Here is an 18,336-nt window from a genome sequence, read left to right on the forward strand (position 1 = left end):
AAATAAATACAGTGTTATACGAGGATAATCTTAAATGTGATGCTTGACGAGAAGATTTTAAGGTAAAAAGGATATCTAGAAAACAGCCTAGAAAACTTTGTACTAGAAAAACAACATAGTAAAGGTGTGAGATAAAGATTAGTAAAGGGAGAAACAAATATTAAATTACAGTTGATGTCGTTTGATTGATGTGTTCAAGAAGCCATGTGCTTGAAGGGAATGAGAGCAGAGGGTAGAACCTTGAGGGACACCAAACTAATGTACAGAAGAGGAGGAAGATGAGCTTTACAAATGTGGAAAGCCCGAAAGGCAGACCCAGGGATGATGGGGTGATTGGTGAAGTTTTGTGATGATAAAGAACAAGAAGATGTCCATGAATTTGTAAATTTACATAGTTTCAGGAATCATGAAGGGTAACCATTTAGTGAAAGGTACTGTTAGGGGATAAGTGAAAGTAGAAAGGATGAACATACCAGAGCAGAGAGTCTATGGAATCTGAGAGGATGTGATCATATAGTATGAAATATTTGCAAGTGCCAGAGTAAATGGAGAGAAAAAGCCAAGCAGAAGAGGCAACATCCAGAGGGCTGTTGTGAGTGGGTGGGATTTGGGAGTGACTAAAAGGATGAGAGAACAGATGGAACTAATAGTAGAGGACTGTGAAGATGCTTTTTAAAATAAGACTCCAAAGAATAGAGAAAGTTGTGTGAGGGGAGAATTTAAGCAAGTTGGTCCTTGACAGAGTACAAAAGTCTCACTTTGATTTTCTTATGGCATCGAGAATGGAACTTGAGACTCTTCCACTCAGTTCTATTTCTAGTCCTAGAGGTTCATTATTTTAGTAATGGCAAGAAACCTGTGGATCAAACGTTATGGGTGTAATAAATCCCAAGTCCAAATATGCATGGAGAGAAATTTACACAGTGTCTTGGTTATGGTTGTAGATATACCTGAGTGAGGAGACAGTATATAATAAAGGGAGGATAAACAACCAGGGGTCAACAATAGGAGAGCAGAACAAGATGGTGAGAAGAAAATTCAAGTGTTTTTTTTTGTAAGTGAAAGATTGGATTTAGAAGAAATACAGCCACTATTAAGAAAGAAATGAGTATTTTCTAATGAAGTGGATCCTGCTAGAGCCCAGGAAAGCATCTGTTAGAGCCACAGGAAGCAGAGGACTGTGAGTAAAACCACAGCTACATATGTGGTAAATGGAAAGTTCTTTCCCAAAGTTCAGGACCCTGTAATACATTTCAGTAAACTGAAGGATTGTTCTCATTTCCCAAAGTTGCATAGTGTCACCTAAACTTCCCCTTCGTCCATAGGAGTTGATCTTACTTGGGAGTTGTGTGAACAATTAAGATGAGCTCAAACTGAATTTGGTGGCTGCTAAGTGTAGTGGCTGTTGTCCATCAAAGAGAAATCCAAATGGAGAGAGAGGTAGAGATTGAAGTGATGTGCATACAAACCGAGGAACATCAAAACATCAAAGATTGATAGCACCCTCCAAACACAGGAGGAGGCAAAGAAAGATGCTAAAACATTCATGACCCAATGATTTCAGATTTCTTCTCTCCAGACCTGGGCAAAACATATTTATTTTGTCATAGTCATTCAGTTTGTGCTATTCTGTCATAATAGCTAAGGAAACTTATACAACCCTAGTCAAGAACTCTTGGGATCGCAGTAAAATATCATTCAAGAAACCCTGATCTCCTGAGCCAGCCACCCTGAGCCTTGAGCCCTAGAATCAGATTTTCTGAATTATCTACACATGTTTGTTATGAAACTTCAAATGTGAGAACTCACTGGACCTGGAGGCCCCTTAAGATGTCTAAAAAAAAAAAAAATCATGAAATGTACCTGGCAGGACTATTCCAACCCTATAGAAGATGATCCCTCTGGCCTGCATGAGTGAAGTATGACATATATATATATATATATATATATATATATATATATATATATATATATATATATCATTACAGAGGACAATTTTATAGTGACGAAATGAGTATTTTATTTCTAAAATACTAATTTCTACACATTCTATGTATTGTGTGCTCTGGTAGCATTATAAAGGTAAAGACACCAAGAGTTATATTTTTCCAGATGAGAGATTTCTTTCTGCACAATTTGAGAAATAATGAGATTTTTTTCTACTCTCTTTCTTCTCTATAATTTTCTCTGTAGGTTTATCTTTTCTCATCTTATTTCAGTTTCTTTTATCCCTCTATCTTATTCAACTTCTACCCACTCAGAGATTAAAGTTACATGTATTGTACATATTGATTTCCTAGTTTCATAATCTTGGTCCTGTAGATTATGCAGAGACTTCTTCATTTTTAGGTTTACGTTTATGCCTTTTAAATGTCTTTGGTGCTTCTCTAGATTTATAGGGGCTCAATAGCTTTGAAGTTATGTTCAAAATAGAGTGTACTAAAATTCAAATAAAATCATGTAAATTAATAATCATTGTATGTCTTTGAGAAATTGTTTTAGCTCTATAATATGGTGGATTTGTGTAACAGCTGTGCTTGGTTCTACCACAGTGAGAAATATCTCTATCCAAACTTATACAAGCTTAAATGTGTAGAGTGTTGTATCATACCACTACCACAATTAACATCTGTCAGTTTGTTATGGTGCTGTTTTATGTCCTCCCTTTACCTTGTTTGATTGGTTGCTTTCTTTCTTTCTCCCTTTCTTTCTTTCTTCCTTTCTTTCTTTCTTTCTTCCTTTCTTTCTTTATTTCTCTAGACTCTGTGACGTAGTCCTAGTCTGTCACTGTTTAAATTTGTGACAAAAGGAAATTAGCCAATGGAGGCACTTATCCTTTCTAAGTGGTCCAAGCCATTTTTTCTTTCCTTAACTGTGTGAAATAAATCACACAGAATATCTGAAATAATGAAATGAGAAATGTAATCCCTTAAAAAGAATGGGTCTTTCAGAAAAGGGCTTGTAAGAACTGATAGCAAATATTAGGCAAAAGGGTACAATCAACCACAACAACCTTATGGGATTGATGCAAGTCATAAGTTAACATGTGAAAAGATCTGAGAAATGTGTGTAGAGCCCAGTGGCCAGTAAGTAAATGTGAATATTACCCAAGAATGTTGCTGTTAAGATTTGAGTATAGGTAATGGAGAGGTGGCTCATTGGTTAAGTGCACTGGCTGCTCTTGTAGAGGACCCAGTTTGATTCTGAGCAGCCAATGGAGAATTACAATCTACTGTAACTTCAGTTACAAGGCATCGGATGACCTCTTCTAACCTCTGTGGGTCTCGGACATACAAGTGGTACACAGACACACATGCAAACAAAACATTTATACATATTAAAAAAACAGTTGAAATGTTAGGATGATTTACAGGTTCTATGAAAAAGGTGAGGGGAAACAGAATTGATAACTCAGGATTTTAGGTTGACTAAGAGTCCAGCCACACCTCTGTACTTGATAAATATGAATATTTGTTTCTTTTGCTACTGCCCCAGTGGATTGTGAGATCCTTGAGGGTAGTGGCAATTCATTGTTTTACTTGGTTATAGTGCCCACATAGTAATTCCTGAACTTTTCCCATGTGAGACTGTGTATTGAACAAAAGGTCTTGCATAAGTACTTGCATATATACTATGCCTCTGATCTGTATCCCCAGCCCCCTCCTGAATTTGCCATTTAACTCATCTTCCTTTTTCATATGGGTTGAGAGTGGTGATTTTGCCCTCTTTGGGAGCATTTCCTCCTACCTGAGGCCCCATCTTATTCAGGAATTCAAAGTGCATGGGTAAAGCAGTTATAATTCAAAGGCTAACTACATGCTTTGCAAAGACTGTTGCACAGAGACAAAGAGCATATGTACATTAGTGATATTTCCAAGGTAGTTGTGTGTGTGTGCTTTACCTGTGGCCACAGAGCTACACTAGGTTCCATTTGCACTGAGATCATACCTAGAAGGAAGATTTGAATTAAAATTGTCTTAATTGGTTTTATTGATGCTTTGCTTTTAATTTTTCCTTTGTGTGCTTGTTTTGTGAGTTTAATTTTGTAGGGTATAATAAAGTGATACAGCTAGTGAGATGGAGAGCTAGAATTTCTGGTGTTTTCAAATATATGTGGATCTTATTTCAGAAAAGAGAAAGACCATCACTTTAGTGAGCTAGGATGTGAACGAGATAACAATACCATCAACTCACACTCCCAGTATCAATTTTAAGAGGTTAGGGGGGTATATCTAGGTGATAACATTATTTTTCATGTGGCTATTCCCTATGTCCTCAGTGGGTAACGGATTATGTCAATAAGCTCATGAGTAAATAGAGTTTTTTTATGATCGCCCCCAAAATAGATCGCAATTTTTTTTTCTATCCTTACCTTAGACTTGGTAGTTTCTGTCTTGCAAGAGAGATTCTACAAACATGGTGAGGCATCTCACAATCCTGTATCCACTGAACTCTGTCTTAGAATGCTTTTAAAATGCCACAATGCTATCTTTATAAGAAAAATAAAGATCCTCAGATAACGCTAGAACCATACAAACAGATGGAGCTTGAAGATTCTCAGGGTACTGAGTTCATACCTGCACCTCTCATTCCTCGGTGGAATTTCTGCATATAACAGATTCAAGCTACTTAATGACTACACTCATATTTTCAGAATCTCACAATGTTTTGTGTGTAACTTATGGGATCACCTTTGAGATGCACACTATTTCCTTACAAGTTTTTGAGTTGGTCAGTTTTTGCCATTTACAAGCATGGCATTTTACAATGTGCAAATAGCACTGTTTTATGTGGGCTTCATAGCTTCATGCACAGTTAGTATGAGTTTATAGATCATTAATCTGTGTAGCCAGGAATTTAATACCCTTCATTTAGTTTAATACTCTAATTTATTTATGGCTTTGGGCAAGTAAACCTATCCAAATTTCATTAGAGGCAATAGCTGCTACTCATCCCATCACATGATAAGATTTGAGTTACTGAATAGCAAATGATTGAGTGCTACATTAGTGTTGATTTGAATTATCTTGGGAACAGAATCTGAGACAAATGACTAGATAGTATGAGAGATGTATCAATATTTTGGAGTAAACTCCAAACTAGGTAGATGAGGAACAGAAAAGTTGGTTACCATCATAACATGTGTGCTACATTTGCCTATTCTGTATCAATATCCCAAAATTATAATTTCTGTTTCATATTTAGCAGTTAGTAGTGTGAGAAGAAACATCTATAGGAGTACCCATTGTAAAGGTTAGTTTGGAAGCATTGCCTGGAGCTAGAGTGATTCCAAAGAATTACTCCCAGTCTTGTCTGCCTGAAACATGGAAAGATGTACTCATCTATGAGTGCCATATGCCTATTTGTGCTTGACAGTCTTCTTCTGTGAACTACTGCCCTGCTTTTCCTTCTTGATTGTAACAAAGACAATCTTAAGGTCCACAGGATGGCTTTCTTTGTGGTAAGGGACCATTAGATTATATACAGTTCCTCATAACTATCCCGTGCTGCTGTGGCTGAAATCTGAGGTTAGCTAAAGGGTATGATTTCAGGAACCAAAAGTGTCTCCTGTAAATACTCACAAATATGACTATATTTTAAACTCTCATTTTCACTACTGTAATATACACTAACTTCTTTTGGTTATACTGATGGGTTATAATTTCTATGTTTGTAACTTTCATCTTAAAATATTTAGCATAATATTTTGAATTGCTATAATTTTATGCAATATATTTTGATCATATTTACCTTTACCTCTCATAGATATACTCTCTGTCTTCTGCCTTGTCCAGTTTTGTATAGTTTTTAATTTTGTTTTATAACCCACTGAGTCCAATTTGTGTTAATTACTCATGGGTGTGGAGACAGCCACTGGAGCATGTTTGAGACACCAGAGACCATACTCTTAAAGAAAAGTGACTCTTCATCCCTCAGGAGCCATCAACTGTCAGTAGCTCCTTTGTTAAAAAGTGGGGCTTTGGAGATCTTCTTCCTTTCCCCTTCTGTGGTGAACCTTGTATAGAAAATAATCGTACCAGTTTCATACTTTGTACATTCAGCAGAATAATAATATCAGGTTCACCCCAAGGACCTCTGGACTCTTCAACCATGGGTTCTTGAACAATACTAGACACACATTTCTGCTGTAGATTAGTCCTGAAATCACATCAGAAAGCAGTTGGTTACCCCATAACATTTGTGCCACTGTTTCCTACTCTTTATTAGCACCTAAAAATATATCTCAGGTTTATTTATTTTTTACAGTATAATATTCTCTCATTTTCTCCATATCTCTACCCAGTCTTGATTTACTCCTCCCAGATTGGTCAACTCCCAGTTTAAACACAGAGAAGCTGTGAGAACAGGTACAGCACAATGAGAGGATGTTGCAGACAGACAGGTTGTGTGACCTGGACACGTTGGGGCCTTGTTTCCTCATATACGTTCAAGGTCCATTTTATTCTTACTACTTATAATATATTCTCTATTCCTTTCAAATTTCATATATGTATACACTATATATTAATCACATCTATCTCCCATTGCTTACCTCTAACTCATTTTTGCAAACCCCATCTCTCTCCAAACTTTATTTATTTTAGTGACCTTGAAGCCAATTGTTGTCACTTGTGTGTACATTGATGTAAAGCCATCTATTGGGCATGGGCCATGTGTCCATAGAAAAGTGATCCTCCATTCCCAGCAGCCATCTCCTTAGTGAGGGGGAAGCTTCAGACACTCTCCTCCATCCATGATGGAATGTTTTTGTTTTGTTTTGTTTTCTATGAGACTCCTCTAACTGGTTATGACACACAGGTACAGAAAACATGGCATAGTCAAGCTGAACACACCCTAATGGAATTTCAACTGGCTTGATCTTGTGCAAGTAAACACAACTCCTTTGAAGTGATGTGACAACAGACAAGTCTTGTTTAGAAGACATTCCATTGCACTCTCTCCCATCCTCCAGTGTGTATCACGTTTTAGGGTCAAGGTTAGATGCCTAGTTGTTGAGATTATAAAGGGTACAAAATGTTATCCCAAAGCCCTAATGTATATACAAAGCAAACAAAAAGACTTAACCCGTAAAACAAGAGACAGTGTAATAATTTGCAAAGTAAAATTTGAGCTGAATTATTGGGTAGATAAATACTCTTAGCTAAAGCAGTTTAATAAAACTGAGGAAATATAGCTAAAGAATAGAAAGTTATAAAAATAACCAAAGGAAAGTACTGTATTGCCTTATTTAATTCATACTTTATACAAAATTTGTGTCTAGGGAGATGGCTTACTGGTCAAAATTATGGCCACATGAGTGTGGTAATATCTGTTCAAATATCCACAATCTGTGTAGATGCAGGTGTTTTAGTGCACATCTGTGAACTTAACATTCCTTCAGTGAGATGGGAGGTGTCAACAAAGGAAATTCTGAAATTTGTGGGCCAGGTGGTCTGTGTTTGACAGTGGTAAATAAGAGACCACATTTCAACAAATGTGAGAGATGAGAATCGGTACCCAAGATTATCAACTCACTTTCACATATCTGCTGTGGTGCATATATGTTCACATTCCTAAGCACACAAACACACATCATATTACACACATGCATGCACAAACAAATACAAAAATTAATGATTTCCTAGATGTTTCCATTCATACTTGTTTATGTTTTATTTTGATATTTAGGATAAATAAGTTTCTTGACAATGAGATAAACTTAAATTGAAAAGTTCTTAAGGGGTAATAAGGGGGAAGGTTTTAGGGAACATCCTCGGTAGAATATTTCAGTCCTATGACTCTATTTGCCAATAGGAAAATCTCATGGTGAGACAATAGAGCACTGTAACACCTTAAATCACACAAAGTGTCCAGATTCATGGAGGACAACATTAGGAAACTTCCTCATGAATGTGCAGCTTTCTAGATAAACAAGAGTAGAAACAATGTATTCCAAGGGATGTTCTTCCTATCCATGAGAAAATTGCTTTATCCCTTGAAAAGTGGCTTCATGGTGAGAGATTATGAGAAGGAATCTTGAACCTATTGGCCATCAGCTCACTGCTGCTGTGCATGCTGCAAATGTATGGCTTATGTTAGAGGTTTGACAGAAAACTTGGAGCAAAATTCCTTCTCCTCTTTTGTGGAGTCATTTATTTCTTTGGAAATCTGTCTCCCTAAGTTCATTCCATTTCAAAATGGAGATGCTCTTTGCTTCCACTTGGAATCTATGAGTTCATTTTACCCTGTGATCAGATCACAACATACAAATCATGTGGAATAGATTGCAGTGTTTGCTTTGTTCCTCTTAGTGGCAAGAAGGAGTAGGCTTGAGTGCCTAACTGAAATCATGCAGGAAAATAGAAGGAGAGGATGAAGTTCAAGGATGAGGGAAGGAGAAGAAGAGAAGCCAAGGAGCCAATAATGATTTGCTACATTGCCTCCCCCTTCTTCCTCTTCCATTCTTACACTGTTTTCTAAGCCAGTCTCCTGGTCTTGTTCACCGTACTTGTGAAATGCATAACAAATCTTACCATTTCCATTTCTACTGCTATCCTTAGTCTAAGTTACTTTCACTTCCTGCCTTTCACAGCTTTTAAAAGATTCCATTCTGTATGCTTTTGGCCTTTTTTGGTCCGTTGGATCCAATTGCAGCCAGAATAATTGCTCAAATTTAAATTAGGGGCTTGAGAACAAGGAACTATATTAAGGAGTTGAAGCACTGATACAGGGTATCACTGGCCCTAGAAATCTTGCTTAAAAGAGCCATGGAATTTCTCAAAGTGTACTAAGAGAAGGGCAAATGGTGACTGCTATAGAAGTCACTAAGATGTAAGCATGGCAGTTGTGAGGCATTGATGCTTCTCAAGTGTGTAGAGAAGCAAATTAAGGAGAAATGGAAAAATTGTATTTTTAAGATGAACTCATTAGTTTTTTAATGAACCATATTTTCTTTTTCCATTTTTCAGTTATCTAGATTGTTTCCAGGTTTTGACTATTACAAATAATATTGCTATGTACATAGTTGAGCAAGTACCCTTGGTATAATTGAGCATCCTTTAGGTATATGTCCAAGATTGGTATAGCTGGGCCTTGAGGTAAATTGAGTCCCAGTTTTCTGAAAAAGTGCTGTGTCAATTTCCAAAGGCCTGTACAACTTTGAGCTCCCACCAGTAGTGGAGGAATATAATGAACACTATTATTAAGCAGACATGAAAACCATACTGTTTTGATATTTTAAAAAAATGCTTATATTATAAAATCCTATGTACTTTTAGGTTCTTTATCCTGAAAATAAATGTCTTGTGATTTTTATATGAAAGACTTTGTATCTTATCATTTATAGATATTCTCCATTTTACAAGTCAGAAACCCCAAACCTAGATATGCCTAAGGTGGAATGTTTTGCAAGGTTTGACCGCATTAAACTGATTGTCAGAACTCAGTTCTCCGCCTTCATCTTAACATTTTTTTAAGGATACTATTATTGGGCATTGCCATTTGCCAATACTTTCAATTATTATTTGTTTGATTTTGTCTGCCAAGTATAGATTTTTAAATATCTACTCATCATTTTTTGAAGAAAGTAAACATTATGTTTGTGACTATTAAAATAAAAGCCAGGAATGTAACTTCAGCATTGTGTGGGGGTTGAGGTGGGACAGTAATATTACTAGAGCTTACTGACTATCAGGCTAGGTCCAGATTTAGTAAGCAATCCTGTGTCAAATGAATAGAGCCTGAGGTTATAGTATCCTCTAGCCTCTCCATGTGCATACAGGGGTGTGCACCAAAACACACACTTGCAGAAATATAAAAAGACACAAAAGAAATTTAAAAACCCTTATATTAGACAAGGTGATATACTTTCTTAACCTTCAAAGCTTCCTTAAAACTATATTCACATGATATAACATGTCCTCTATGGTCTTATATCACCTAGGTTATTGTAAAGTACTTTTGACATCTCTCATGAAGCAAGGTTCTGTTGATTGAGAAACAGTGTTCAAGATAAAGGTCTAGGAAGAAAGAATGTTGGATCAACATTATATTTGGGGGGATTTGAGTGTATCCTAGCTATACCTATAGCACAGATCATTAGGTTACTAATTATATCCATTCCCAGCCTTCTGGACAGGAAATAGTTTACGTATATCTTCTTTTAAGAGACAACCCTGCCTGCCTAACATTCCTGGTTTCTCTAGTGCATATCTGTGAGCACAAGGACCTCATACCCTCTACATATATAGACTCCATTCTCTTAAGGTCATATTCCTTAATTAGTCTATGGCTCTTATGGTATACTCACCTGTAACTAGACAGCAAGCCCCATAAAGGGTCTTTTCCATTTTGCTTGTCTTATCTTGGATATCACATTAATTGCATGACCTCACTGTTCCTCATTTATCATTTGTTAAACCTTGTAGTAGACACTCCCCTGACACATGCTACAGGTAAGTAGGCATGTACCATCAGCCCAAAAAGTACTGAGGTTGATGGACAGCCTCTAGAAAGGATGAACAGTCTGTTACTGAACATGTTGCTTGTACTGGGCTCACTGGAAAGGTTTTTATTTTGTGTGTTTTTTGTTTTGTTTTGTTTTTAACCAGAATATGGGTCTCTGCCATGATACATGTGCTCAGGCTGTAGAGTTGGGTCACTTGTCTTCTACCTGCCACACTGAGATACTCCCCATAGAAGACTTACTCTGAGCACATTGTGCCCTCTCTACCTGTTGTGGGGAGTTCCTTGGCTGCCTCTGAGTCATGAGAATTTTGATAAAAATAAAGTAATCTAATTCAGCAGTTTTGCTTTGATAATTTTATATGATCTGGTTTACAATTGTTTCCCCAGGAGAATGCATTCTTTAGAAATGAGTTTATGAAAATCTTCTAAGTTTATACTTACAAAGGCAAACCAGACACTGTCTCAACCATTTTTGCATTTTCTAGGCAGAAAACAGAAATGCTTCCCTGTCCTTATTATCCCATATAAGTTCCTTTCTTTGTCTTTGCTTCACCCTTAAATAATCTGTTTTCTCTGGGAAGGATGGGCAATACAATCTCTGGGCTCAGTAGATTGCTTGTCATAGCTAGATGCTGATGAAATAAAGGTAAGTGTTTTTGTTTTCTTTATAAGTTCTTTGTTTTGTTTTTATCTAACACAGTATTTTGCACACCCATTCACCATTACATATAGAATTATAGAATTATATATACCTTTTTAAGAGAGAAAGTTTTGCATTTTTAGTGTCTTGTAGGACTTTCTTTTATACTCACGTGGAACATGGCTCCTAGGGAAACCAAGGTATCATTTTCTCTTTTATACAAATAGAGAATTTTGGGTGAAGAAATGTCATGTTGACTACCCCTTTTCTCCCCTACAAAATTGAAAGTCCCTGAATGTTTCCCTCCCACTTCTGGAAACAGCCCTTTGTGGCAGATGGAAGGAATTTCTACTGCCTGCATATGAGCAAAACCAATGGGTTTATCTTAATTTGGTGAGGTCATAGAAATAGATGAATAAAAATGCATATTGGGGTAACCTGTAGTTTTAATGGCTATATTGTTCTTGGAAGAAATCACAAAATTATAAAATTATAAAAAACCTAACTAGGTTAAAGATAATTAAACTAAAGTCTACCCAGTGCAGGTGTGCTAAGAGAGGAAAAAATTTTCTGATATCTTAGTGTCATCTTCCTCCAATCATCCAGCAATGATTTTTATTGCAATGTTTTGTTTTGATTTTATTATCAGTTCTCCTTGTTTGAAGACCTGGGGCTTCTCCTTGGTTACTTTGGTAGTTCAAGAAAAGTATCTGGCTGGTGTTTTTCAGCTGCTATTTCTTGTTCTCTATGGTCCACTAGTCAGAGAATTAGTTCATTTTCCATGAAGCAAAGCCTTCCCTCAAAGGGACAATGCTAAGTGAGATGGTAGCAATGTCAGAGTGAGTGGGCATTCTCTTGCTACCATTCCCAATAGTCATTAAAGACTCTTCATTTTTCAGTAATGAGGGATTTGATTCTATACTCTTACAGACTACTTCATGTCAGAATTCTTCCTCTGTTGTTTTTCATCTTTGTCATAAGTGTCATGATCTGGGGAAATCCACTGATGAGAGTTGATTGGTTCTTCTGATTAGCTGTAGTACTCATGTCTGAGCAGCCTAAGGAGAATCATAAGGTTTTGTTTTATTTTTGTTGTTTTGTTTTGGTTTGTTTTTTGTGATCAATATTTCTTGTATATACCATGGAAGAAGAGAAACTTGTCAACATATACATCCAATGTGTACCCCACTTCAGATTATAATCATCTTTGTTTATATTTTTTGCAGAGACAACAATGTCAGAACGTGTTTGGATTGGAGGTTGTTAGCTCTTGGTATTTTTCATTTTCAGTTCAACCTTGAACAATGTCTTCTCCATCTTCTTCCTTTTGGGGGCACCCTCTACTTACAAGAAAGAACTCTACTATCATTGTCCCACTGGCTTTTTGACTGGTTGTGACCAGTTTGTGGGTGGGGGTGAAGGTGGGAATCCCCTCTGGACATCTTTAAACTTTGCAAGCCTATGGCTGTGTGTTTCAACTTTTGGCTTATGTAAGCCTCGACTTGCATTGCTTGCCAACGGAGTCTCCTTTGTGAGTTACAGGTTAACTTAGCACACCCTCTCACTTTGCTGAAATTTGCAACTAATTTAAAACTCTAGCATGGTGACTTGACCTTTTGGATTGACATTTCACTTCCAGAGGATGAGTTTTACAAAAGCTCTCTGAGGTTTATCAGCTTGCTACTTGAAAGTGAATATTGGACAAGAGTCCCTGTCATTTCAATGAAATTGATGTGACTTTTTGCCCCTCGCCAACCCTTATAATAATGAAAATTAGTGGTATTGGAAATAGCAGGGCATGAAACTTCCTTTAATCTTTCCACAATTTTAATTGTAGGGTGCCACATTCTAATGCTTTAAAGTTGAGTGGATATTTGAATATTTGTGTTTGAGTCTGTCCTCCATGCATGTTTGCTGGATACCTTAAATGCTGTACTTGTAAAATGCTGGCTTCATTGAAAACATGTTGGGCAAAAAGAAAGCTTCTTTACATTTCTAACATGATGCTTAGGTACCAATGTTCTGAACTGACTATATTTGTGCTTGTGTCTTATCTTGGACCCAATCATAAAAATTAAGTGATATGAAAAAAAACTCACCTAAAGGACAGATGTTCCCTTAGAGGGGAGGTTTTAAATAGTTCATATCTGTAACGGTTCTACTTACATGGCCGCTTTTCTCCACAACCATCTTTGCTTTGTTCTCTCTTAGCGAAGCATTTGTATGTAGAATAAAGAGGATTAAAACATAAAACACGAAGGTAGATTGTTTGTTCTAAGATGGCTGTTCTTATCAAATGTACCCATGGTGTGGTCCTCCACCCCCCCCCCAATGTCCTCTCAGTGAGTGGTCTGAAAGGGGACTCTGCATCCATCTGAGGCTTGAGCTGAAGAAGATAATGCATGGGCCTATCTTGTGTGCTGAAGTGTAAGTGGAGATTCCATTTTAGTTTGTGAATTCAAGCTAACAGAGAGAGGTAAATATGAGATTATATAACAGCTGTTTATCAGAAACTTCTTCTAAGATTCATTGAACCATTTCATGCCGTAGGTATGGGATTTGAGGCTCACTGACTCCAACTCAAGTTTTGTCACTGAATGCTCAAGATTCTTATTCATTTGAGTTGCTTGTTAGATGATAGATACATACCAAAAAAAATCTGTGCTGCAATTAAAATTCTTCACTCTAAAGCCTTTATTTTTCAAGGGAAAAATCTCTCAAACTTTAACTATCTCTGTAACTCTTGCAGTCAGCCAAACTAGGAATATTAATTAGTCAATATTTAAAAAGTACAACTTAGAATTACCTAGAGATTTCTGCCTTGCTGATTGTATTAATTTCTTTCCAAAATAGAGTATTATAGCTTCCTCTATTACATATTTTAATATATTTAAGTCATTTTAAGCATAAAGCTGCCTACATATTGACTGATTCATTCAGCAATACTTGATCATCAGCTTCTGCATGGATGAGCTCTGTGCCTTGGATGGAGAAGCGTGGTCTAAATCCACAGCTTCTCTGAAATCTTTGTCTTCAGATTTCCATTTTAGGTCAATGATGACTCACATTCTGAAGTTCATTTCTTTTCTCTTGCTAAAGGGAGCAATTTAATACTTTGTGTTTCCTTGTCTTGGGGTCTTTTGCTTTTAAACACCATAATTCCTTGCTTCCCATGCCCCTCATAGAGTTAACTTGAATTTCATCTTCACTATCTTAACATGGGTTCTCTTGAGACAACTTAATTTATTCCTTTACCTAGTGGTACTTTATATGTGAAGCACTATTTTGAGCTGTACATGTTCAATATTGAAATTTAGTTTATTTCTTCTTTGGATCTTTTGGGGTTTTTGTTTGTTTATTTGTTTCACTTTGTTTTTGTTTTTTGGAGGAGGATGAACAATGAGAAAAGCCTGGGTACACTCATATTACTCCAGAGGTATTAAATGAAATGTTTAAACCTAGACACAATTTCTATTGTATTGCTTAGTTTTGCTGTGGTTGCTAAATTCTGATAGAACTGTGGGCTAGTGAAAATATCAAGTTAGGGTAATAGAACTTGAAGAGTTATTTCCTACACACTTGGTAAATATTTTGTAAAAGCCACACTTTTGTACTATGCTTAAAGAAGCAAGTGACTAATAAAAAGAAAAAATGATAAATTTCTGATATCTGAGACTTAACAAAACAAATACCAGCTGATTAGCAATTGCTGTAAATCTTAGTAAGTCTTTTTAGTATATTAAGACCTTGTAACTATGCATGAAGGAGATACTTATTTCCTTCATTATAGATGAATGTCCTTCATGTTGTAATTGAAATATCTTCTTCTGTAGATTACTGTAGAGGGTTCTATAGAAATAATGGGAGTAGGATATCTGTGGCTGTCCTGGGTCATGTGCACCAGTGTGGCTTTGACAAACTTGATGTCCTCAACAGTACACCGAGAACTGGCTCTAACTTTCCACACTTACCACCATTCTTAGGCAAAGGACCTGAGACCCTGTATGCAGGGCAGAAGCTCAATGACAATGAGTGGCACACCGTCCGGGTAGTGCGGAGAGGAAAAAGCCTTAAGTTAACAGTGGATGACGACGTGGCTGAAGGTAAGAGTGACTATGGTGGGCTTTGCTTCTGCTTTCACTGTCTTGTCTGCCATTCCCTTTTTTACACTTTCTGTTTTGCTTAGTGGAAGTTATACATCCTCCTCTCTATGGCCAGCCACAGGCAAGGCTGAGTTCCTCTGTATTTCACAATTCTTTTTTTTTTTTTTTTCAACTTGTAGTATGTAGCTGTCTCACTATTGCACTATCACTCTCATGAGGCTCTCTCTTTGTTGTAGAGTCTATGCCTAGAGAACAAGTATAGAGTTGTGGAGCTGTATACATCCCTTTGTCACTAATAATTGAAAATGCCTGATCAATCGACCCTCCCCCATATGTCTGTTCTCTCCACTGCACACAAATCCCTCTTTACTAGAAGGAAGGAGAAAGTGCAAAAATATAGACTGTTGCAGAGAATGTAATAAGTGCTAGAAGAGTGCATGGTAGGAGGTGCTGGAGATGCTTGGTTTAACTAGCTGTTCATTTATTTGTTATTCACTAAGTACCTACTGTGTGCCAATCATTGTTGTGGGACGGAGTGGGCACACAGTGATGCTCAAACAGGCAAATCCTCTGCATAGCAGATTTGTGTTTAGAAAGGCGATGTGTAAATGATTGAATCCATGTGTATGTAAAGGAACCCTGAAAGTCCCACGCAATGTGCAAGTGCTTCCTGCTGCCATGCTATATGTCAGCAATATGCTGGAGTCATAGAAGATAAGAGGCACACAGAAATTGTCCATTTCTTATTATTAAACCAACTGAGTAGATTAAAAGAACTCTGATATTTGAAAATGTTAAGAATGTATCTTGAGATTCTGGTGCAGGTAGGTAGGATTATAATTGTCAGACAAGAAAGCAAGCAACTGGGGTGGAGAACTTATGAGTGGCTAATGAAGGTAGAGTCTCCCTCAGAATTTGATGGATAGTTATAATCAATCAGGCAATGATCCTGAATCAGTTGCCAGCCTAGAATCCAAGCACACAGAAAATTAAACTTGAGGCATCACAAGTTCATCATCTGATCTAGCTTCGACATTAACTCCCTGTAGGATGTTTGGGAAGCCACTCACTATTCCTGACCCTTGTCTAATATAGTCTGCAACCCCAGCTGTCACCACCAGTGCCATCTGTGAAGAACAAGGCAGTTGACACAGCCAGAAGCCCTGGGTTTAATACAATCAGTGCCAGTAAAACTGTTTTATGCCTTTGGGATAGATATGCAAAATCTCCTTTTCTACACTTCCCCATCTTTAAACTTGAACTTTTGTGATTTTTTTAAGGTTCTTTCCATCATAAATGCTCTGTGACAGTGGTCCTAAAATTTAATTTTAATTTATCACTATTTCTAGAATCTATAATTGTAGTGTGGTGTTGTATAGTGTGGTGTGAGTGTGTATGTGTGTGTGCACGCGCGTGCGCGCCCACATATGCAGAGATGCAGAGAGAGAGAGAGAGAGAAAGAGAAAGAGAGAGAGAGAATAGATTCTAGACAGGAAAAACACACAGCATATATCCAGTCAATATTAGATGTAATGTTAGCTGTTTTATAATTATCAGTTCCTTTCATCTCCAGCAACCCAACACACTCTTCAAAATCAATGTTCCTATTGTCATGTTACTGAAGAGGAATGGGAAAGTTAGAGCTGTGTAATGCATCTTCAAATCCACATCTGTGTGATTCTTAAAAGGAAGCAGTTCGCGGCTGCAATTGACAGTCCACCGAGAGCAAATGGTTACTCTTCTTTCCAGTGCAGCCAAAACATAATGAAGTGAGTAGGGGGAGGTGAGGGACACATGCCAGGATGTCAACCACAGCCCTCTGCCTCTGCCTACCTAGAAAAAGAAGGCACACAGAGCCACAGCAACGATCCTATTTACTCAAGTTCCACAAAGACACAGCTCAGTCATTGGAAGCACTTTCTAACCTACGGGAAACTTAGTAGTATGAAATGAATATAGAAAATGAGATGAAAAAAAAAAGGCCTTTGTTGTTTGGAAGCCAGTTTCAATCTGTATTAATTATTCAAACTGTCTCCATGAGTTGTGAGATCAGACAGAGGCCTGCAAATGCCATCTATGTTTGTGAGCCTCACTAAATCCTCTTGATTTGCCTGGTTAAATCCCAGAATGGGGCAATTTACAGCATGTTATGAACAGTTGCTGCCACTAGGTGGCAATCTTACTCCAATCTCCCTCAGCAGTGAATTCCTTTTATCTTGAAAACCCACAAAACACAGGCCCTAGAACAGTCACAAAGAATTGCAGAACTAAGGGTACAGTAATTCCTTGCCTTGATCATTGTTCTTTTGTAGAGCCTTTGGAATAAAGGCAATTATGTACTGTGATTTCTATTAGCGTTAGCAATTAGAACATAGGGCTAAGCCATGAAATGTCCAAGCCATCCAGTAATTTTATTTGAAAGTAGTGAATTCTTTCTTTCAGCCATACCCCCTACTTCAGTGCTGCTGGAAGTAGAAAGAAATTTGGGAGAGAAAGAGAATTTGTTTGGTGTTTTCATTTTTGTATTTATTTATTTTTTTAACAGTAACAAGAGGTTTGGGGAATCTATTTTTAATTTAGAGAATTCATAAAAATCAGGCAATGGCTCTAAAATATACACGATAATAATGGTGTCTTATTGGCATACTTAGTAATTCCATTCATGCTGTTTATGGTTCCCCAGTGTGCCAAATTTCTAACTAGTCTGTACACATGACATAAAGAATAGGCCATGCTCACATGTTATCAAAGGCCAAGAAAGAAATAGTCTCCAACCTGGTATTTTTCATTTATTATCCTATAATTGTACTCTTGGAAAAGTATTAAGTTCAGTTGACAGTTAATAAGGCTTGATTGATTGATTGGGCTAGATTTCTATTATTAAGAACAAATTCAAAGAATGCTTTACTTCCTTTATGTTCCCCAGACTAGCAACCTAATGTGTTCAAACCACACATTTGTCCCAGAACTTCTTAGTAGTATAAAAATTCACTTCTCTCTTCACTGCTCTGACCCAAACTGACTTCTCTGTCCTCCACCTACAGTCTGAATAAAACATAATTTGTCAAAATCTTCCAACAACAACTTATTACTTATGTTAATAAAAAGCTGACAAATTGAAAATAG

At 37.1% G+C, this 18,336-nt stretch overlaps 1 protein-coding gene across 23 annotated transcripts in view; it reads left to right on the plus strand.

Annotated features, from left to right (window-relative positions):
* Nrxn3 (neurexin 3) overlaps window positions 1-18,336 on the plus strand; it is a 1,441,261-nt gene that overhangs the window by 636,957 nt on the left and 785,968 nt on the right. For all 23 annotated transcript variants that reach the window (XR_007835231.1, XR_007835232.1, XM_051196126.1 and 20 more), the window contains one exon: window positions 15,091-15,210. Coding sequence is in view for 21 of the 23 variants with exons in the window: in XM_051196126.1 (XP_051052083.1) it covers window positions 15,091-15,210 (120 nt within the window). In the remaining 2 variants the exon portion in view is untranslated. The remainder of the gene's footprint in view (window positions 1-15,090; window positions 15,211-18,336) is intronic.

The sequence above is a fragment of the Phodopus roborovskii genome, unplaced genomic scaffold (genome assembly GCF_943737965.1).
Source record: "Phodopus roborovskii unplaced genomic scaffold, PHOROB, whole genome shotgun sequence".
In the NCBI taxonomy this organism is placed as follows: Eukaryota; Metazoa; Chordata; class Mammalia; order Rodentia; family Cricetidae; genus Phodopus; species Phodopus roborovskii.